General features: G+C 56.7%; 2 protein-coding genes across 10 annotated transcripts in view; one reads left to right on the plus strand and one right to left on the minus strand.

Annotated features, from left to right (window-relative positions):
* CCDC12 (coiled-coil domain containing 12) overlaps positions 1-7,707 on the minus strand; it is a 48,488-nt gene extending 40,781 nt beyond the window's left edge. Inside the window, exon 1 of the mRNA XM_025884865.2 lies at positions 7,577-7,707. Within this exon, the coding sequence (XP_025740650.1) occupies positions 7,577-7,672 (96 nt within the window). The 5' untranslated portion in view covers positions 7,673-7,707. The remainder of the gene's footprint in view (positions 1-7,576) is intronic.
* Positions 7,708-9,966: 2,259 nt separating this feature from the next.
* Positions 9,967-21,917, plus strand: part of NBEAL2 (neurobeachin like 2) — a 29,065-nt gene continuing 17,114 nt past the window's right edge. For 2 of the 9 annotated variants that reach the window (XM_073901079.1, XM_025884861.2), the window contains exons 1-10: positions 10,024-10,190; positions 18,300-18,388; positions 18,472-18,600; positions 18,703-18,784; positions 18,877-19,001; positions 19,163-19,245; positions 20,585-20,670; positions 20,767-21,049; positions 21,209-21,315; positions 21,827-21,907. In XM_073901079.1, coding sequence (XP_073757180.1) covers positions 10,140-10,190; positions 18,300-18,388; positions 18,472-18,600; positions 18,703-18,784; positions 18,877-19,001; positions 19,163-19,245; positions 20,585-20,670; positions 20,767-21,049; positions 21,209-21,315; positions 21,827-21,907 — 1,116 coding nt within the window. In that variant the 5' untranslated portion in view covers positions 10,024-10,139. Of the gene's footprint in view, positions 10,191-17,671; positions 17,773-18,299; positions 18,389-18,471; positions 18,601-18,702; positions 18,785-18,876; positions 19,002-19,162; positions 19,246-20,584; positions 20,671-20,766; positions 21,050-21,208; positions 21,316-21,826; positions 21,908-21,917 lie in introns of those variants that run through there. The other 7 variants (XM_073901080.1, XM_073901077.1, XM_073901078.1 and 4 more) reach the window with 7 other exon arrangements.

Genomic DNA, 21,917 nt, shown 5'->3' on the forward strand with positions numbered 1-21,917 from the left:
CCCTACTGGGCAGGACTGTAGAGAGAGGCCCCAGAGCTTCGTCTACACAGCCTGGTATGGTTCCCCTACTCACGCAGCTTGGAAGTTCTGGATGAGCATCAAGAAATGAGGTTCAAATACAACACAGATGTATGGGTGGCTGCCCTCCCCGCTGCAAGGCCAGGCTCCTGCAGAACTTGGCCACCAAGCACCCAGCAGCACTTTCAGATCTCACCCCTACCCCAATCACTGCCAACTGCTTGCTGTCAAACCCTCTGGAGCATCCCTGACTGTCCCCTCTGTGCTCACCGAATGTTCCCACCTCCGAGCTGCTCCCCTGGAATACTCCTTTCCAGCTACTTCAATATGCGCTTCCCGGTCCCATCCTCCACGGTGCGGCCCAAATTCCACTCTGCCTTCTCATGAAGCGTCCCAGGCCTAGCCCGGCTTTCCCAGGAAATGACGGCCAGCAGGACAGTCTAACAGCCTATGTGCTCTTCCCACCTATCATGGGGCTGGCTCACCTCCAGGCATGCTGCACCCTGCAGAGACTCCCCCTCCTCCAGGGGGCTAAGCGTGCAGGAATCCAGAAGTCACTTATGCTCCTTGACCTTGGGCATCCCAGCACCTGGGAACCTCATGGCTTACGCCCTCACAAATCAGTCAGGTGGGCCGGCATGGAAGTACCCTGTAAAACTGCCAGCCACACAGCTACAACCGAATGTCACTGCGGAATGAAGTGTGGAAACCCTACAACCCGGATCTTGTCTCCCCATTTGTCACAATGTCAGGATTGGCTCCTCCAGACGATCACTAAATTGAGTTCAGAGTCGGGTGCGGGGAGGAGAGGAAGCTAACACCATGAGGGAAATCAACCCCGAGCATGAGATCTTCATGTCTCCAGCAAAACCATGAGCGTGGTAGGCATCAGGGAGGGAGGGGCCGTCCCCCTGGGGCAGACAGGGACACCCCAGTGGCAGGGGCGGGTTGAGAAAGTGCTGGACCCTGGAGTCCATCCTGCAGGGGTCTCATCTTCACATCAGACGACAGAGCTAAAAGTGGGGAGCCCCTTCCATCCGAGGGCTGTCTGCCCATAGCAGGCCGGCCTTACTTCCTCTCCAGCCTCCCCACTCATTGGTCTCCCAAGAAATGACCGGGCTGGAAAAGTAACTCGAACTTGAGACCTTTGACTGTCTTTCTCTCAGGCACTGACCCTAACAGAAACATCACTCAGGAACTACAGAGATTAAATATGACGCAAAAAGCACTCTTACGAGAAAAAACAGGTAACTTGGGCTTCTCCAAAATTAAAAAAAACCTTTGGGGATCAAAGGACACTACCAAGAGAATGAAAAGACAGCCCACAGAATGGGGAAAAAAAAATACCCGGAAGTCCCCTATTTAATAACAGTTTAATATCCAGAATACATAACGAATTCAACTACAACTCAACAAGAGAAAGACAAACCACCCGATGGAAAAATGGGCAAAGGATGTGAATAAATATTTCTCCAAAAAACATATACGAATGGCAAATAAGCACATGATTAGATGCTCAACAGCACTTATCATCAGGGAAATGCAAATCAAAACCCCAATGAGATACCACTTCACACCTACTAGGATAGCTATAATTTTCTTTTTTATTTTTAAAGAAAGGCAGACTGCCGGATGCCTGGGTGGCTCAGTTGGTTAAGCGACTGCCTTCAGCTCAGGTCATGATCCTGGAGTCCCGGGATCGAGTCCCGCATCAGGCTCCCTGCTCAGCAGGGAGTCTGCTTCTCCCTCTGGCCCTCTTAACTCTCGTGCTCTCTCTCTCTCATTCTCTCTCTCTCAAATAAATAAAATCTTTAGAAAAAAAAAGAAAGAAAGGCAGAATGCCACATGCAGCACCTCATTTGGATGTGTCTGGAATCTTAGAAGCTTGACTACCTACCCTACATTCTCCTACAAATGGACCTTGAGAGCTTGTCTGGAGGTTCCAGCAGGGAAGCACAGCTAACTCGTACACCCTTGACGGAAGAATGGTCCTCCTCTATCGGAAAAGGTCATCTTCTTCCACCAAGCACGCAGTTTTGGGAGGGATGGCAGATGAAGCAGTGAGGGAGGAAGGAGATGCCAGCCTAGCCAGCCAGAAGAGCCCATCAGCCCTGCCAATCAATGGGGTGACAGATGTTGCAGCCAGATCACCGCCCCCCCACATCCTGTAATTTTTTTCTTTTTTAAAAGCAGGCTCCATGCCCAGCATGGAACCCAACACCAGGGTTTGAATTCACAACACTGAGATCAAGACCTGAGCTGAAATCAAGAGTTAGACGCTTAACCAACTGAGCCACCCAGGTGCCCCCATCCCATAAAAGAAAAATAAGTGTTGGGCAAGGCTGTAGGGGAACTGGAACCCTCATGCACTGCTGGTGGTAGTGGAAAATGTACAGCCGCTGTGGCAAACTGTTTGGTGATTCCTCCAAAAGTTAAAGATAGAATTGCTATATGACCCAGCAATTCCATTCTTCCTATACATATCCAAAAGAACTGAAAACACACTCTCAAATAACACTTGTAAGCCAATAAGTACACCAGCCCATGCCAATGACAGCATTAGTCACAATAGCCAACAGGTGTCCATCAACAGAACATCCACTGCATATGGTATAATACGTACGTATTATTTCAGCCTTAAAAAGGAATGAAATTCTCTTACACGCTAGAACGTGAACGAACCCTGAAAACTTATGCTTATGCCAAGTGAAGTAAGCCAAACACAAAAGGACAAATACTGTAAGATTCCACTTACATGAGGTACTTGGAATGGGCAAACTCCTGGAGACAGAAAGTAGACTAGAGGCTGCAGGGGCCTGGGGTAAGATTAACAGGCAGTCACTGCTTGATGGGGGTAGAGTTTCTGTTTGAGGTGATGAAAAAGTTTTGGAAATACTGGTGATGGTTGCACAACATTGTAAACATACTAATGCTACTGATAAATGCTTAAATGGAAAATTTTATGTTATATGTATTTCATCATTAAAAAAACAAAACCAAACAAAATGGTGGCAAATAAGGGCATCCTCATCAGGGGAAAGGAGGACCAGAATCAGGATCCAGAGGGGATTAAGACATGCACATCAGGGCAGACTGACTTGGGGCCTATACTCTTTTTCCACCGTTGTTTTTTGTTCTGTTTTGTTTTTGAGCGCGTAACTCACAAAACCAAAAGGTAGTAGAACGTATACAACTGGTTTATCCAGCTTCTCCCCTACCTTGCATCTGGGCAACCAGTCCAAGTCAGTACATAACGAGAGTCACCACCTGTTCCCATGGCCTCTCCTAACCTAACACTCACTTGGGATACCTCCGAGCCATGTGACCTTAGGCAAACCACCTCATATTTACTAGCCTCAGTGCTTCCACCTATAAATTAAGCCTCCTCCTTCGTTCTCAGGGTTGCCATCAAGACCTAGATAAGATAAAGCAGGCAGCTGGCATCATTTCCAAAACACTGTTGTCCTGAATAAAGAAAATTAAACCGTTACGTGCTACAGAGAAAAACAGGAGCACTATGCACTCCCCATCTCACTCTCCTTCCTTCCCTTTCTTGCACCTTCTCTAACACTGCGTGTGTTGCCTGACTGTCTCTCCAGCTAACTGCAAGCTGCCTGGGGCAGAGACTTCCATCTGCTTTGTTCTCTGCTATACCTCTGGTGCCTAATGACTGGCACAAAGGACGTACCCAGTACACATCTACTGAAGGAACGAATTACCAGCTCCAATAACCCATTTTGAACGAAGCCAAACAACACTTCATCACCTGCCACTGATCCACCCACTGACACCACAGCCTGGTAACTGAAGAGTCAACAAAAAATTCTAACTTCCCCTTTGCAAGAAATGGACTAAAGAAAGTAGAAAAATCAGGAGCTCCTGGATAGGAAAGATGCACCAGGAAAGAAAAAGGCTTCCAATGGAGCAAGAACGTGGCTTCACAATAACTCTTCCTTAAGAAGAATAAAAGGGGGCGCCTGGGTGGCTCAGTTGTTAAGCGTCTGCCTTCGGCTCAGGTCATGATCCCAGGGTCCTGGGATCGAGTCCCACATCGGGCTCCCCGCTCAGCGGGAGGCCTGCTTCTCCCTCTCCCACTCCCCCTGCTTGTGTTCCTGCTCTCCCTGTCTCTGTCAAATAAATAAATAAAATCTTAAAAAAAAAAAAAAAGAATAAAAGGAAACTCCAAAGGCCAGTGAACTCTCATTTCCAAGAGAGAAGCCATGTGATTTCCGACTGCACATTTTTTAGAAATGAGTTTACGGCCAAGAGCTTTCTGAAGCCAGAAATGTGAAGATTAAACCCAATTAAATTAGCAATCAATATACCAACAAATTGGAAAATCTACATGAAATGGGCAAATTCCTAGAAACACACAACGTACCTAAACTGACTCATGAAGAAATAAAAAATTTAAATACATCTATAAATGGTAAGGAAACTGACTAAGTAATCGAAACCCTCCCAACAAAAAAAAAGCCCAGAGCCAGAGAGTTTTACTGGTTAATTCTACCAAACATTTAAAGAAAAAATAATACCAATTCTTTTCAAACTCTTCCAAAAAATTGAAGAGGAGGGAATACTTCCTAACTCATTTTATGAGTTCAGAATTACCCTGATTCCAAAGCCACACACACTACAAGAAAAGTACAAACTCATATCCCCCATGACCACAGATGCAAAAATCCTCAACAAAATACTAACAAACTGAATCCAGCAAGGACCAAGGACCAGGGGGAATTTACTCCCGCAATGCAAAAACGGTTCAACACACAAAAACCAATTAACGCAATACAATAATAGGATGGGGGGGGGAAATCACATGATCATCTCGATTGATGAGCAAAAGACTGTATTAGACATCTACATTATACCCTACATAAAAATTAACTCAGAATGGATCAAAGACCTAAAAATAAGAGCTAAGAATATAAAACTCTCCTGGAAGAAAACATGGGGAAAAAATCTTCAGGATCCAAGGTTTGATAATGGTTCATTAGGTATGATACCAAAAGCAGGATGAACAAAAGAAAAAATAAATTGGACTTTATCAAAATTAAGAACTTTGTGCTTCAAAGGACATTACTGGGAAAGTGAAAAGACAACCTTGGAATTGGGAGAAAATATTTGCAAATCCCGTATCTGATAGGGGGTTAATATTCAGAATATATTAAGAACTCCTACAACTCAACAACAACAAAAGTCAATTAAAAAACGGGCAAAGGGGCGCCTGGGTGGGTCAGTCGGTTAAGCGACGGACTCCTGGTTTTGGCTCAGATCATGATCTCACGGATTGTGGCTCCATGCTCAGCAGGGAGTCTGCTTGAATATTCTCTCCCTCTGCCCCTCCCCCACTTGTATGTGTGCGTGCACATGAGTGTGAACTCTCTCCCTCCCCCAAATAAATAAATCTTAAAAAAAAAAAAAATAGGCAAAGGACCTGAACAGACATTTCTCCAAAAAAGATATACAAATAGCCATAGGCATATGAGAAGATGCTCAACATCACTCACTAATCACTATGGAAATGCACATCAAAACTACAATGTGATACCATTTCACACCCGATAGGATGGCTATGATCAACAAAACAGAAAATAACAAGTGTTGACAAGGATGTGGAAAAACTAGCATCCACTCCACTGCGGCTGGAAACGTACAATGATGCGGCTACTGTGGAAAACAGCATGGCAGTTCCTTCAAAGGTTAAACGCAGAATTGCTATATAATCCAAAAATTCCACTTCTGGGTTCATACCCAAAAGAACTGAAAACAGAGACTCAAACAGGTATTTATACATTCATTACAACAGCCAAAAAGTTAGAAGCAACCCAAAATGAAAAGATAAAATGTGGTATAGTACAAAGGAGTATTATCCAGCTTTAAAAAAGAATGCAATTTCACATATGCTACAACATCGATAAACCTTAAAAATGTTACGCTGAGTGAAATAACTCAGTCAAAAAAAGTCAAATACTGTATGATTCTACTTATATAACATACCTAAAAGTAGTCAAATAGAATGGTGGTTGTCAGGGGCGAGGGTGGGAGGGGAATGGGGAATTACTGTTTAATGGGTACAGAATTTACATGTGGGATGATGAAAAAGCTCTGGACACAGTGGTACAGTTATATAACATTATGAACGTATTTCAAAAGGTAGACTTTATGTTAGATATATTCTGCCACAATAAAGAAAAAAAAACAACAATCAGGCCATATTTTCAGCCCATTAAAAGAATCCCTCATTAAAGGCCAGTTCTCCTGATGGCCTGGGCATCCTTCCCAGGGCAACGAGCCTTGAGGATGCTATGTTGTCCTTTGTATTCTGACCTCAAGACCAGTCCCAGTAATCTGGGCCCCAAATCTAAGCCAAGAGCACAGGTTGGCCAGCCACTGAAAAACTGAGGCTTGAGCTTCCCTAGGCCAGGCAGTTTTTGAGCAGAACCGTCTGACAGGGCCAACAAGTTGCCAACAAAAGCAGAAGCCAATCTGGCTAGTTTTCACTCTCTATTACTTCCCCTTTCACTTTCCCACAGGATGGCCATGCACAAAGGAAACGGGCCAGACTGACCAGCCTGACTCTTTAAAGGTGGAAAGTTGAGTCCCTGTTTTCCCCCATTCACCGAAGGTCTAGATATTTACTATCCTTTATATTTTGTAGAATTAATAGTTTTTGCTCATCCAACAAGAGCAGAAATGACAAGCTCCACCCTCTGTGGTCTCTAGTGCCCTTTCACAGATGACCCTGTCAGATCTCAAAATAACCCAGTGAGAATTAATATAGAGGGATTGTTATCCTCCACTGCAGACATGAAGAAACAGGCTCAAGGAGATGAAGCAATTTGTCCCAAGTCCCACGGCCCCAAGTGACAGGGCCAGGGTTTGCACACAGGTACTGAACTTCGGAGTTCTCCTTCCTCTTGACTACTCGGACAGATCAGAGGTGGAAATGGAATCGGACCATTTTAGTGTCAAACAAAAGCAAGGAAGATGCTTCCAAGTTTGGTAACTAATAGGACTCGGAGGTCCATCCCCAGAGAAGTAGCCTGGGAAGAACTAAGTGCCCTGCTCTTTCCCTGAGGTGCACCCTGACCTAGAAATGGGTCTTTCTTTCGGACTTTCGTACTCAACGATTCCAGCTGGGCGCTCAGAGCACCGTCCCGTACTGCCCTGCCGAAGGCGCGCTGGAGGACAGGGGAGGGTCTGCCAGATGCACTGAATTTCACCAGGTTGGAAGGCCGGCTGGGTCCTGGGGAAAGGGGGTGATTCAGGGCGCTCATAGGCGAAACACCCGACGGTAGCCAAAAAGCGCGTAAGGCGCTAACCACTGCCCACCCCGCCCCGCGCGTGCGCGGCGACGGCACCGGCGCCGAAAGATTCCCAGCCCGCCAGCAAGCACACTGGGGGGGCGGGCTCCGACTCCTCGCGCAAGCGCCACCCGCGCGCGCATGCGCGCCCTCAGCACCTGCCTTTTCCTAGTAGTCCCCTGTTCTCTCGTCCCTGTTCTGTTTCCGAACATTGGCTACCTCAGTCACAGTCCTCACTCTGCATTCCTCACCTTGCGCCCGGTTTTTTCCCGTAGGGCTTTCAGCCGTTCCTTTCGCCGCAACGCCTCTTCCTCTAGCCGGCCCACACCAGCCGCAGTAGCCGCCATCTTGCCCACCCTCCTCTTCTCTCGTCCTGCATCGCGCAGGCCCAGGGAGTAGATGACTCTCTGGCGGCCAATCCAGGGACGAGAACGGGAGAACAGGAAGTCGTGAAAGCCAATCAATACTGAGTTGCTAGAGGAGGGCCCGCCCTACCTCTCCCAGCAACTCGCCTCGCCTGGTGGGGGAGGGCGTGGCAAAGAAAAAGGCCGTAAGGCTCGATTCGTCCAATGCCAATCAGTGAGAAAGCTGCGAGTAGAATCAGACCTGAGTGAAGGAGGATAGAGCGCGTCGATCGCTCTGCTTTTGCCTCAGCAAGCGCCAACCACAGCTCGTTCCCTGCGGGCCGCTTGGAAAGCGCTTGGCCCAGCCTTGTCCCCTTGTCCTGATTCTTCAAGGCCTGAATGCTTTCAAGAAGTCTTCCCTGACCCTACACTCCGATCCCAGTTCAATACAAGATCTGCCTTTCTTCCTCTACAGGTACCAGTGACTCCCTGGATGCACTGGTTCATGGGCCCCTAGGCCCTCTGTGTCCACTCTCAGCTCAGATAAAGCTGTGCGGTGCAGGGCTTGGCTGGATGGCCATGTCCTCCAGGCTCATGGACGAGCCCCTCCCACCTCCAAGCCCCCTGAAGCAGCAAAGTACTCAGGGTCAGACTACCTAACCTGGAGAAGAACAAACCCCCAACCCGGGCCCAGTGGGCCCCAGGAACCCCCTGAGCTTAGTTCCAGAGAACTACTGAGAGTTGACTTGGCCTTGACTGCAACAGGCGGCAAAGAGGTGCACTGCTCACCGGCAGGGGCTGCCAGGGTCTTCTTTCCTGTGTTAACCAGCATGCCCCAACAACCAGGAGACCACTCTGGCTGAAGTTAAGACCTTCTGACAGGATGTCAGGGTCCCCAAAGCCACACAGAGGCCTCCTTCCCCCGCCAACACATACCATGACTCGTCTCTCAGCAAAGCTGTTTCCTGCCTGGGGCCTCCCTTCCCAGGCTGGTAGCAGGTGGATGCCCACTCCTCCCACTTCCCTTCAGAGGCCCCTGTGCCATAAGACCTCTGTCCAGCCCCTCCAAAACGACCCTCCTGACCTCACTAGCCGGGGCCTTTCGGTGCCCTGTTCCCCTGCATCCGGAGGGGTGACTTACCAGAACCTGTACCAGGATCACAGGTAGTACCAGGTAGTAGGTGCTCAGGAAATGTCAGCTCAGAGGTAGGATGGACAGGGCAGGAAAAAAGGCCAGAGTGGAGAGGCTGCCCAAGAAAAAGTCAGGAGGATGGAAAAGGATGGGAATGGGGAAAGAGTCTGTTTTCTCTTGGCCAAGGTCTGAGGGACTCCAGACTCCAGTTCCTCTAACTTACAGCACCTTTCTGGGCTCCACAAACTTCTCCCCAACTCCAACACAGGGCCTGACCCCTGCCCAACACCGGGGCGGGGGTGGGGGGGCCCTCACCTCCCAGGCAGGCTGGTTGGGGGGGCAGGGAGAGATCCAGGGGGTGATGGTGGCAGTGGGCCAGCAAAGAGCCAGTCAGGCCTCCATCCCTGCGCGCGCTGTCCCCGGCTACCCACGGGATTCTCATTTGGCCCATCTGGGCTTCAATTTCTCCATCTGTAAAACTGAGGCACGAGACATCCTCTTGCCTTTAGCCTCTTGAGGTTAAAGAAAACAAAAGATGTGAAGACAAATGCTGGGCCCTAGAGTGGAGGATGCCTCTACTGGAGAATCTGGGAGGCTTCTTGGAAGAGGGGACCCGTGAGGATTGCCTAAATCTCCCAGGGATCTGCAGGGCAGACGAAGGGCACTGCTCTCTGATGTCCCCCCTCCTGCTCCACAAACAGTAAGAGCAAAAACGTGGCAGTCGGTCTCTGCATTAAAACGCTTAGAACAGCACCAGGCACGTGGTAAACTCTACAGGTGGCCGCGGCTTGTCGTTACCATTTGTTGAAGGACTCTGGCCATCTGAACGCGGCCCGGAGCCCCTGCCCCCCGACCCGGAGACCCCATTCTTGCACGAAGGGTGGCAATTCCAGGCAGGCGCACTGTGCGGCGGGCAAGCCTGGAATACCTGACCCCGACCCTCGTCCGGGAGGCTCGGACCGGCCCTTCCCGAGGCACCGTCGCGGGCGCGGACTGCTGAGGGCGGGACTGCGGGGCGCCCTCCCGGGCCGCCCTGACCTCAAGCTCCTCCTCCCTCCGGGCTCCCCGCCCTGTGCACGGTCCCAGGAGAGGCGGGGCGGTGGTAGCGGCAGCTAAGTGCAGGAAGCCGGGCGGCGGCCGGCCGCGAGGAGGAGGAGCGTGCAGACTTGGGTGGCTCAGCGCGGCGGGGGCCAGCACTACTTCCCCGAGTAGTACCGCGCCGCTCCGCCCCGGAGTGACGCCCTCCGCCCATGGGCCTGGCCGAGGGCAACCGGCGGGCGGCGCGGAGGAGGCGGCGGCGGCAGGTGGCGCGCAGCAGGGCCGGAGCCGGGCCGGGACATGGCCGCCTCGGAGCGGCTGTACGAGCTGTGGCTGCTCTACTACGCTCAGGTGAGCCCGCCCCGCGCCGCTCCCGCTGTGCCCCCAGCTCCGCGCGCCCCGCGCCCGCTGCACCTGCGCCCCGCGTTCCCGGGGCCGCGTAGATGCGCGCGCGCGCAGGGCGGACTCGGGCCCCGCACACACGTGTGCGCCGCCCCCGGCCCGCCGGTGCCTCTGGCCTTCTACCTGGGGGATGACCCCCGCGGGCGTGCACCTCAGAGAGCCCCTCGGGTGGGGACCGCGCAACCTCGGTCGCGCCTGATGAGGAGAGGGGCCCGGATTGAGGCGGCCGGACACCTCCCCCTTTTACAGGTGGAGAAACTGAGGCTCGGCAAATAAATGAGAGACCTTGTTGGGTTGGGAGGGGCAGGAAGGCTTAGTCTGCATTTGGGCTTGACACTCCTGTGGGCGCTGTCCTATTGAATGGTCATGGCCGAAGGGTCTGAGGGGGCTCGGGGCGGGGGGTGGGTGTCGGCAGGCGGGGGGCGGGGAGAGGTAGGTGGCGTCCCTACTTTGGTCCAATTTGAGTCAACTCGGACTACTCCGCATCAGTGCGCTGGCAGTGATGAGCTCCTCCCTGACCCTGAGCCGAGGAGGCCCCTACCCCACCCCTGGGTAGACCTGGGGGTCCAGCCAGAAGAAAAGATTTGCCTTGGATGCAGAGGGAGGGAATAGGGGAGGTGAGGTAGGAGGGATGTTTGAAAGGGTTGGAGGGAGGCCCTTTCCTCCTGAGCTCCCTGTCCTGTCTCAGAGACTACCTCCTGTGGCCTCAGAAGGTGAAGGGAGTGACTGACCCAGCTGTCCTGTCAGAGCTGAGAACCTCGTGTCCCCCAAACTCTGTGTCTCACGCACATAGGCTCCCACTTTCCTTCTGCTTTCACAGCAGGGAGGGGTCCCAGGGTAACAGCCCCCTCGTCTTCACCTCGCTTCGGCGTCCCTCCCTGCACCTGCCTGGCATCATGCTCCTGGCTCAGGTGTACCCTGGGCACAATGGACTATTGTGTGCCCCTGATCTCGTCACTAGGGGGAAGTTCATGACCAGATCAGCTGGCCCTCTGTGAAGAGGCTGGCCGGCTGTCTCCTAGGACTGCAGGCTGGGTCTGGGGCCCTAGGGACCTGGAATCCAGGCCATAAGGACTGCCGCTTCTTGAGTCCACTTCGGTGGTGAGAGGTCCAGGCCCCTGGTAGGAGGCATCGTGTGTAGAGTCCCCCTTCGGTGTGACCCAAGGCAAGCTCTTTACACCTCTGAGCCTCTACTTCTCTATCTGTAAACTCGGCGCAGCCCTGACCTCAGGGTGGCCTAGACTCTGCAGAGGGGTAGCCCGTCTGGCTTGTCTGGGCCAGAGAAAACTCCTGCTTCCTTGGCCCCACTGGGTGCCCTCACTCAGGCCTCTCTGTCTACATCTCCAAGGGTTGGGGTCCTTGTGAAGGGAAAAGATCCAGAAGGAAACCCGCCCCTGGCCCTCCTGCCTCTGATCGCCCAAATGGCTCTGGGCGGATCCTCAGTCCTCAATTTTTTCCCCTGTGACTAGGTGAAGGGGGGCTTGAACCAGGTAGTGAGTCCGAGGGATGTTAACGTCAGTGCTGCTGGGGGAAGGCTGTCTCCCAGGACTGGACCTCCAGCGGAGCATGGTTGCCTCCTCCTGCCCCCTCCAGCTGAACTCTGCAAGTGGCCAGCCCCCCATTCCCTCAGCAGGGGGTTAGCACTCATTTCGGCTGAGTTCCCTCTCCCCATCCAGCTCCTCACCTCACCAGGGCAGGTCTGGGGCACGGGCCGGCTGATTGGAGCCCCAGAAGCCTGGGCAGTCAAGGGGCAGCCTAGGGCCTGGCAAACAAATCCAGGATGTGAGTATGAACCGGAAGCTTCAGCCAACCTCCCAGCACTGCCTTCCTGCCCACTTGGTCCTGCTCCTGCTCCCGGAACAGGTCCCCACCCCTCCATGCTGGGCTCCCAGGGAGTGGTGGCTATGCTACTTTGAGCCCTGCTAGGGACCTATTGTGTGGGTGTGCTTGGGGGAGGGGGGAAGATAAGGGAAGAGGTTGAACTGATAGAGGGTGTCAAGAGACCCCTGAGTTGGCCAGCCACCCAGCCAGAAGGTTCTCCCAACAACCGCGCCCCTCCCCTCAGCTGAGAGAGCTGACATCAGCTGGCAAACCTGTTTTCCCAGTTGTGGGTCTAGGCCCGCCCAAGGGAGCACCCCCTTTCTGCCCTTCCTTTCTCCTCACAGACCCCAGGTTCAGACCCGCCTGCCCTCCTCCCTCTGTGGGCCCTGCTCAGCTGGGAGCCACAAGTGGGGAAGGTGGCTGCAGGTGGCTTCGGAGGGAGGAAGGAGGGCCAGACTGCCCCTGGACATGACTTAGTCTGAGCCCCTCGGGGCCCTGGTGGGGAAATCAAGGTGGGGTCATACCAAGGTCATGGGACACGTTTGGGGTAGAGTCCATCAGAGCTCCAACCCAGTCTTCCGCCTGTGTTCCATTGCCCGGGAAAGGTCTAGTCCTGTGGGCCGGAGGCCTGGGGTGGGTCTGCACCCTGGGATGGCACAAGCTGTTTCCTCTAGCGTGGAGCCTTCTCTCTCCCGTTTGAGGAGTCTGTTGTCTCCTGTGCCCCTGACCAAGCTGGACCTCAGCTCAGGCCAGTCCCCATTTTCACCCTCACTGTGCTTGCCGCTTGGCAGTTTCCCCACACGCCACATTTCAAGAGGCCCCTTGGGCATCAGCTGAGTGGCTGGCTGCAGGACGCAGACCCCACAGCAGTGACCGGTCGAGCCACAGGAGCCTGAGTTCGGGCCTTGTGGGCAGAAGGGCTAGGAAGCCCAGGAGCAAGCTCCTGGAGAGGCCAGTTGTCGGGGTGGGGGCGGAGCCTGGGCAATGGGCGGGGCTTCCCCGGGGAGGGGCCGGGGGTGGGGTGAGGGGGCCGGGGGGGGGGGGGGGGGCGAGGATAGGAGAACTGGGAGCGGCACCCAGCCGGCTGGTCCGCTGGGCAGCACGGGCAGCACGTAAAAGTTACGCAAATAACATGCAAATGAGCAACCCCTCTTTGGACTGGAGCGAAGTGTTGCTCAACAGCCCCCCAGTGAAAGGGAGCGCTGGGGGGCCTGACCCCTGGGGCACTCAGGGCCACAAAGGTCAGGACAGGACAGACATTCAGGTTCCAGGTGGGCAGCCCAGGCTGAACTCTTCAGTTCTGCCATCGAGGACTTAGGGTTCACCCTCATTGTGAACCCTGCTCAGGGGGTTCAAGGTCAGAGCTGGAGTTGACCTTGCTCTGCCCACCACTCCCTGGTCCCTCACCCTGACTGATGAGCTCTGTTGCCTCGTGGAAACCTGGACAGGCCCTCTGCTCCCTCTGGGACCTTAGCTGGGTCATATGCCTCCCTGTGCCTCAGTTTACCCTCTTGAAATGGGAAAAAAGGAAGGTAGAATAGCCTCTTTAGTGCCTGCACCTCAGAGGGGCAACCAGGGTTTCCTCTTCCCTGCGTTTATTACCAAGGCAACTGAAGGGGGCAGGACTGAGGTGATGGGGAGACTAGCACAGAGCCCAGGCTTGGGGGGAGGGGCTGGTAATCCCTGGAGTTGTTATGGCAACTGGGGAGCTGATGTGGAAGTGTGGGGTCCCCATGGAAACAGGGTCGGTTACTATGGGGACCCTGGAAAGGAATTCTTGGTTTCCATAGTACCAGGACAAGGGGAAGGTTAAGCCCTGGGGGGCATTATAGAGACCAGAAGGTCTACCCCTTGCAAGACCCTGTTCCCAGGTTAGGGGGAGACACTGGCCCAACCACCTGGGCACTTGCACCACTGTGACTCAGTTGCCCCTGCCTCTGGCAAAGTCCCCATCTTCCTGCTTCCTTCTTTGACCTGAGGTCCTCCCAAGTCTGACCACCAGGCACCCTGGTATAGCCAGAAGCCACCTTTGGCTTGACATTGCCATCCCCCTCCTGATGCTGAGTGGGGAGATTCCCCAGGCCTGAAAGAGGTTATCCTGCTCAGACCCCACCCCACCCTGTCCCATTTCTGCTTGCCTGTCCCTGGAAATGGGGTGCTCACTACGACCCAGACAATTCTGACTAGGTGGGGTCACCCACCTTGGAGCTACCCTCTTCTCCCCTTACCCTGCTCCTAGCTCTAACCTGGGGACCACCCACACCTTTCCACCTGCCTGGAACAGCCACCCCCTGAGACCTTAGTTCTGCCAGTGAACCAAGGTCTGCGACTCATTGGTCACTCATGGGAGTGGGTGGGGAGAACATTAGTGTCGCCCTAGGATGCCAGGGGCTTGGGAAAGCAGAACCCTTGGATTTGGGGAGGGAGCTCCCACTCACCTTCTCTCATGCTGGGGGGCGGGGTGTGGTTTGGAGAAGCTTTACCTGTGAAGCAGGTGTGGAGGGATGGATTTCAAGGGGCAGCTGAAGCGCAAAGAGATTAACGGTAAGTAACAAGCTACTGAGTCCGAGAACCAGGGCTGGACTCCGGAACCCGTGCCCTCAACCACCGATTGGACTTGGCAGCCCTTTCCTCTGAAGTACCAGACAGGGCTGGGTCTCCAAAACGTGCCGGCTCTGGGGAGCATTCAGGCAGAGGAGGCACGGAGGGCAAAGCGTTTGCAGACCTGTGGGTGTGGGGACAGCGGGGAGTGCCCTTCGGCTGGGCCATCCGGAGTGGAAGGAGGGCTGAGACATGCGGGGAGGCTGGAGACCTGACCTAGAGCTTGTGCTGGGGTGGGTGACTGGAGGCACATGGGATGCCAGGTGGTAGTTGAGGAATTTCTGTGTATTGCACCATTATGAACTGCCGAGAGGAGGTGATGGGGTGGGGTCGGGGTTTGAGGCAAAGTCTGGGTGTCCCCTCGGGGCAAGCCAGGGCTGGTCTCAGGCCTGGGGCAGGGCAAGCAGGTAGAGGGGCAGCACGATGTCCAGCAGCTCAGTCGTCCCTGTCCCCCAGCAGACAGCACCCCCACCCACCCATCCATGCCACAGCTGCCTGCCCTCAGCCCCCCTGGGGTACCTCCTGCCGAAGTGGCAGTTCCGTGCCCACCCGGGGACTATTTGGGCCTAACTAGCCCTTGGGAGCCCCCCACCCCCAGTACTGAGTGCCCTCAGGGCTGGTCGGGCATAAACTGGGGGCCCCTCCTCCCAGGGTCGCTGACCTCCCCCTCCCCACAGCTTGCTCCCTGGCCCACAGGGCCTTGGCACCACTTACAACTGAGCCCCAGGGCCTGAGGAGGAGCATGGCTGCTCCTGACCTGCCGTCATGGGGCCCTGGCCCCTTCAAGTTAGGGACTGGGCTGGCCCTGCCCAACATTCCTGCTTGGAGCTGGGAAGGGAGGGAGGAGCTGGTCGAGGAGTGTGGGAAGCCCAGGCACCACAGCCGCCTCTCCCAGCTCTAGACCCCTTGGCATTCAGCATTGCCACCACTGTCTCGACCCCTGCAGGGACTCCCATACCCCCCAGCACTGCAGCCGGAAGCCGTGGGGCCCAGGTCAGAGGCGGGACAGGCAGATACCCCTATCCCTCCCTAGTACTGTGCTTTATTTATTTTATTTACTTATTTTTAAAGATTTTATTTATTTGAGAGAGAGAGAATGAAAGAGAGAGCACATGAGAGGGGGGAGGGTCAGAGGGAGAAGCAGACTCCCCGCCGAGCAGGGAGCCCGATGCAGGACTCGATCCCAGGACTCCAGGATCATGACCCGAGCCGAAGGCAGTCGCTTAACCCAACTGAGCCACCCAGGCGCCCCCTAGTACTATGGTTTAGAGACCCCTCATGCTCTCCCAGAGCCGGGAAGTCTACCTTGACTGCCACAGCCCTGAACCCAGCCCAGCCTGGCAGGCTCCTGCTTAAGTACCAGAAGCCCAAGACACAGACGGCAGTGGGGCATAGGGTGGACAGAGGCCGGGACCAGAGGATGTGACTCAGATGGAGAGGGGCGGAGACGCTGGAGAAGCAGCTGTGATTGGACTGGGGACCTGGAATGCCAGGCTCAGTTGAGCCCTCATCCTCAGGCCAGGGTGGGGGGGACATGGTCAAATTTGGGCTTTCAGGTGCTCAGCAGAACGGCAGTGGGCAAAAGGGACCCACATTTTAGGTGAGAGATGTCTGTGGCTTGACTGGGGGTGGTTTGGGGGTAGAGGAGTGGGGGGATGGTGTGGGCCAGTTTTGAAGGTAGACCAGGAGCTGTGGGGTCACTGAGGCAGGGGCTACATGGTCAGCTCGGACAGGCTGGCCAGCAACCACGAGTGGCCCAGGCCTAAAACAAAGATCTGGCCTTCAGCATCCTCAGAGGAGTAGCTGAAGGGGTTGTAGTGGATGAGGCATCCTCTCTGGAGCCCCCCTTTTCCCCATATGCAATGGGAAATGTTCCCAAGAAATGGTCTAGGAGCCCTGGCCTGCTCTGGTGTTTCAGGGTTGGGCACTATGGGGTCCTTGAGGAGGGCCGTGGACAGAGGTAGGTGAGCAGGGAGGCGGCCAGGGCCAGAGGGTGGAGAGAGCACCAGAGGTAACTAACTGAGGACAGAAAGTCCCAGCGGCAGCGTGGGCCCGCACCTCGGTGGCCCCAGCCCCTCCCTCCATTGCCTAGGCCTCAGATCTGTGACAAATGCACAAGGAAGGTGCCCAACCACAGGGTGAGGGCTGCTCTGCCTCGGTTTCTGGTGGACCTGGCCCGGTCTGCTGGGGTCTGACCCCTTCCTTCCCTGGGGCCCATTCAGTCCCTACCCTGTGGTCAGGAGCCTACAGGCAGCAGAAATGAGCCATCCACTCAAGGTAGTTCTGGAAGTCGTTGAGTTGAGGTCCGTGGCCGCAGGGACGCAGCACCTATGATGTGTCCCTTGCCCCTTCAGCCTTCTCCAGTCTGGTCCCTGCCCTACCCCCTGCCCCTGGGAAAGAAATGTGCCTTCTGGCCTCAACTGGTTCCTGAGGAGCAGCGGATGAGGCCAGCACCTAGGAAAGGAGGGCAGGGTGGGAGGAGGAGCTCCAGGCCACCACCCACTCTGTGTCTGGGAGGGGCTTAGAGGCGAGAGGAGACTGGGGCTAGGCTAGGACCTACTCAGCTGTGTCCCTGGAGTAGAGACCAGTAGGGTGCAGCAGGGAGGCCAGGACACAGGGGAGGGGGGCAGGGCAAAGGTATGACTGAGTCCTCCATATCCACTTCATTCCCTAGGCCTGAGGTGTTGGACCCAGGTCAGGTAGCTGTGGGTGCCTTGAAGGAAGGGCCCTATAGCAGCAGGGATCAGAACCTGTCTCTAGACTCCAAGTCCTGACCTCATGCCAGAAAAAGGGCAGGCCACACCCAGGGCCGTGTGACCCCACCCCTCTGCACTCCAGGCCCCTCCCCCGGTGCTGGGCCAGGTCCCTCACAGCTTCTCTTGCAGGGCCCTGGGTGCCCCGGGCGCGGGGGGGGGGGCCCACATCCCTGCGGTCTGCCGGGAGGAAGCGGCCCCCCTCCCCCACCGTGACTCTGCGCTTCCTGCCCCTGGTGGGGCGGGAGGGGACGTTTCCCGTTCACACCAAAGTTTCCCTGGCGGCGGGCGCCCAGACTCGGGCTCAGCCTCTGCCCCTCTTGCCCATGGAACCAGCTTTGGGGCCTGGGGTCCAGGTAACCAGCCAGGGTGGGCATTAGGTCCCAGGGTGAGGTAGGGCATTCTGCCTGTGTGTGTGCATGGGTCCGCCTGGTCCATGGTGCTCATGCGGCATGGGATCCACAGTCAGGGAAGGTTTTCTGGAGGTGGTGGCTGCTAAGCTGGGTGAAGGTGCAAGGCTGAGGCCAGCCCAAGGCTTTGGATCAGGGGTGGCTGGTGGGTGGAAGACCTTCAGCCCCAGCACCAGTGTGGCCCATAGTCACATCCCGGAGTGTGCACACTTAATCCCCTCCCCTGGCCGTGTCAGGCTTGCCCGAGTCCCCAAGGGTTAGGGAGGTGGGAGCAGAGACTGGGAGACTGGGAAAAGCAGACAGGGGGCCCTGGGAGAGTGGTCAATATGCAGGGCAGCCCTCTGACGCTGACCTTCAAACTTCCTGTCCTCCCTCCTGCCCTACCCATCCCTCACTCTGTCCACCCGCACTGCCCTGCCTCCGATCCCTGTCCATGGCACCCGGTCTGCCCCCCCCACTTCCTCCCCCTGCAGAAGGACCTGGGCTACCTGCAGCAGTGGCTGAAGGCCTTCGTGGGTGCCTTCGAGAAAAGCATCTCACTGTCATTTCTGGAGCCACGCAGGTGAGGCTGGATCTATCGGGAGGGCGGGGACGGGGCAGGGAGACCAAGGGTCCTCAGTGCCCTAGCAACCCCCCTCCCTGCAGGCCGGAGGAGGCAGGCGCGGAGGTACCGCTGCTGCCGCTGGACGCACTGCATGTCCTGGCCGAGCAGCTGGACGAGGGGGACCTGGAGCAAGCCTTGCTGCTGCTCAAGCTCTTCATCATTCTCTGCAGGTGGGTCCCCGTCACCCTCTGAAGGCGGGTGGGCAGCTCAGGACTGCGGGCTGGAGGCGGGGCAGGTGTATTCCTGGGACCTCTCTCCCCATCCCCTCCCAGGAACCTGGAGAACATAGAGGCGGGCTGGGGCCAGGTGCTGGCGCCCCGGGTGCTGGCCTTGCTGACCCGGTTGACGGCAGAGGTGAGGTGGGCTCTAGCCTGGCGGGGGGGAGGGGCAGTGGTAGGCGGTAGCCGGGGCTCAGCTAACCCTCCGCCCTCTCCCCATGCCTGCAGCTGAAAGGAGCCCCAGCATCGCAGGAGGGCCGTGGGCTGCTGCTGGAAAACGTGGCCCTGCACGCCCTGCTCCTCTGTGAGGGCCTCTTTGACCCCTACCAGACCTGGAGGCGCCAGCACAGTGGGTGAGAGCCGGCCCACCATGGAGGACCTGGAGGAGGCTGGGGAGAGGATGGGAGGGGGGTGGACGTGGGAGGGGGCCCAGGTGTAGGTGGGAGGGGTGGAGCACCTGGCCTCACCCGGGGCCCCTGCCTATTCCCTACCCATTCCCTACCCCCACCCCTAGGGAAGTCATCAGTTCCAAGGAGAAGAGCAAATACAAGTTCCCACCAGCTGCTTTGCCCTGTGAATTCAGCGCCTTCTTCCGAGGTCAGGCCCCGCCCCTGCCCCTTAGGCCCCACCGGGCCCCACCCCCAAACCTGAGCCCCTTCCTGCAGTTCCCCATCCTGGAGGCCTGAGGGATGGGGCACCCTTTGTGGTGTCTGCCAGCAGGGCTGGGAGCACCATGGGAAACCAAGGGGCCTTCCAGAGGCGAGGGAGTTTAGGGGCAGAGAGGAGAGAAAGGGCAGGTCTGGGCAAAATGAGTAATTTCTTTTCGGGGCTGGAGTGAAGGCCTCCCGTAAGGTGGGGGAGAGCAATTTCTTTCCCTCTTCCCTCCCACCTCCTTGGTCCAAAAAGCCACTTGGATCTCACTCTGATCTGGACCATCTTCAAACTCCCTGGTCCAGTCCCTTTACGCCTGTAGGTGACGCCTGTAGGCGACGCCTGTAGGCGCCACCCTTCCTTTAGACAATGTCTGCACCATCTCCGCTTCTTGCTCCCACGGTCCTGGGGGAGCTGAGCCCCAGGACATCTCTGGCCCCTGGGGACCCTCTTCTCTCGGGTCCCCTGTTTTCCTCTCATCAGAGGGAAGCTGTCCAGGACATTAGATGGGACGGGGCAAGATGGCCCTGGAATGGGGGGCAGGCCAGGCTTGGTGAGGTGGTGGGCCTGTTAGCTCAAAAGGTGTCCGAGTGTCTCTGGGGTGCCCTATGTTGCTGCAGGCCTGGGGTGTGGAGCAGAGGCAACAGCTCCAAGAGGGGAGACACCCCCTGCCCCTCCCCACCCCCCGCCATACACACCACTCCTGTGACCCAGGGCTGGTCCCTCTGCCCTCTGAGTTTCACTCTGTGGCCTGGCATCCTGTCCAGCTTTGCTGGAGCGGGGCCAGGTGGGCCTCCCACATAGGAGACCGTGAAAGCCCCTGGAAGTCCCCAGCGGGGGCATGGGTGGGGGTGAGGGCCATCTGTATGGAAGATACAGCGAGGTCCCCAGAGCAGGTCACAGGAAGCTCCAACCGTCACAGGGTAGCGGGACCAGATTTGTATCTGAGAAGCTAAACCCTGGGTTGCCATGGGGAAGTGGGGTGGGGTGTGTGTGTGTGTGCTTACCCTGGGGTCCCCACTTTGGGGATTAAGGATCTGGGGGACTGGCTAGGCTCTCAGGGCAGGACCACATCCCCTCCAAGCTCCCCAGAGAAGGGCCATGTTTTCCCTAGACCCCCCTGGCAGGGAGCCGTGACATTTCAGAACCCCAAGGACAGAACTGGGTCTTTTCCCTCACGTGGGATGTCCCAGCCCTCTCCCGCCCACCCCAGGGCTCCTCCCTCTTGGGTCGTCCCCTGCAAGCTTGGTGACGTCCTCCTGTCCTGCCCGCCTACCCCACCCAGAGAGCCTGCGGGATGCTGATGGCCTCCCTCCCATGCTGCTGCTGTGTCTCGTCCACCTCTTTGGTGCCGTCCTTGCAGGAGGGAAGGTAAGCCAGGAGGAGCCTGTGGACCAGAGGGCGGCCACCTCAGGGTCTCTGCTGGTCGAGCCCCTTGACCACTGCCATCTCTGCCCACACCTGCAGGAGAACGGGCAGATGGCCGTGAGCGCTGGCTCCGTGCAGGGCCTGTTGGGTGTGGTACGGGGCTGGGACCATGGGCCGGCCCAGGACCCCCGCCTAGTGCCGCTGACGCTGGAGGCGCTCGTGGGGGCCGTACATGTCCTGCATGCCAGCCGCACGCCCCCTCGTGGGCCAGAGCTCCGCACCCTGCTTGAGGGCTACTTCCACATCCTTAATGCCGACTGGCCGGCGGGCCCAAGCCCAGGCCCTGAAGAGGCCCTTGTCACCCTACGGGTCAGCATGCTCGGTGGGTATGGGCTCCCAGGCTCTTGGGGAGGTGGCTCCAGCAGGGGAAGGTCTGAGCGATGATGGAAGGCAGGACTGGGCAGCGTAGGAAGAAGGTGTGAGGCTGAGCGCAGAAGTCGCCGACGGGGTGGAGCAGGGCTGACCCGAGACCCCTCCACAGACGCCATCCCCAGGATGCTGGCGTGTGAGGACCGGCCGGTGCTGCAGGCCACCTTCCTCAGCAACAATTGCTTTGAACACCTTATTCGCCTCATCCAGAACAGCAAGGTGGGCAGGGCCCAGCTGCGGGTGGGCGGCCTTGGACCCCGAGGCTGGGGAACCACTTGTGGGGACTGCACTGCTGCTGAGCAAGCCTGGGCTGGACCGGGCTGGGTGTTTGTGGCGAGCGGGGCGGCCTAAGGCTCGGGATGGCTCCGCACCCCATAGGAGGCGGATGTTGCAGAAGGACAGGAGCTGCCCCGGCCCCTTGTCCCTCTTTCCCCAGCCCCAAGTCCAGGGGCAGGAGGAGGGCCCTGCTGTTTTAGATACAGTACCCACTCCTGCCCACTTACCTGCCCCCCGCCCCCGGCTCTGTTCTGAGCAGGGCATGGGCGGCTCTCGGATCCCTGCCTTCCTTAGTGCCTAGTGGGGCTCTCTGCCTGGGTCTCAGGGCACACAGAGCCTTCCCTTGGGGGCAGAGTCCTGGAAGCTGCCCTGGCCCTGCTCTAACCGCCCCCCCCCATCTTCCTCCTCTTTCTCTTCTGCCTCCCCCACCTTGTGCCCTCCCCCTTCCCCACAGCTGTACCTGCAGGCCCGGGCGCCCCCTGAGGGGGACAGTGACCTGGCTACCCGGTTACTGACCGAGCCCGATGTCCAGAAGGTACCACCTT

This window comes from Callorhinus ursinus, unplaced genomic scaffold, assembly GCF_003265705.2.
Source record: "Callorhinus ursinus isolate GAN/ISIS: 27379988/994484 unplaced genomic scaffold, GSC_fseal_2.0 scaffold15, whole genome shotgun sequence".
Lineage (NCBI taxonomy): Eukaryota > Metazoa > Chordata > Mammalia > Carnivora > Otariidae > Callorhinus > Callorhinus ursinus.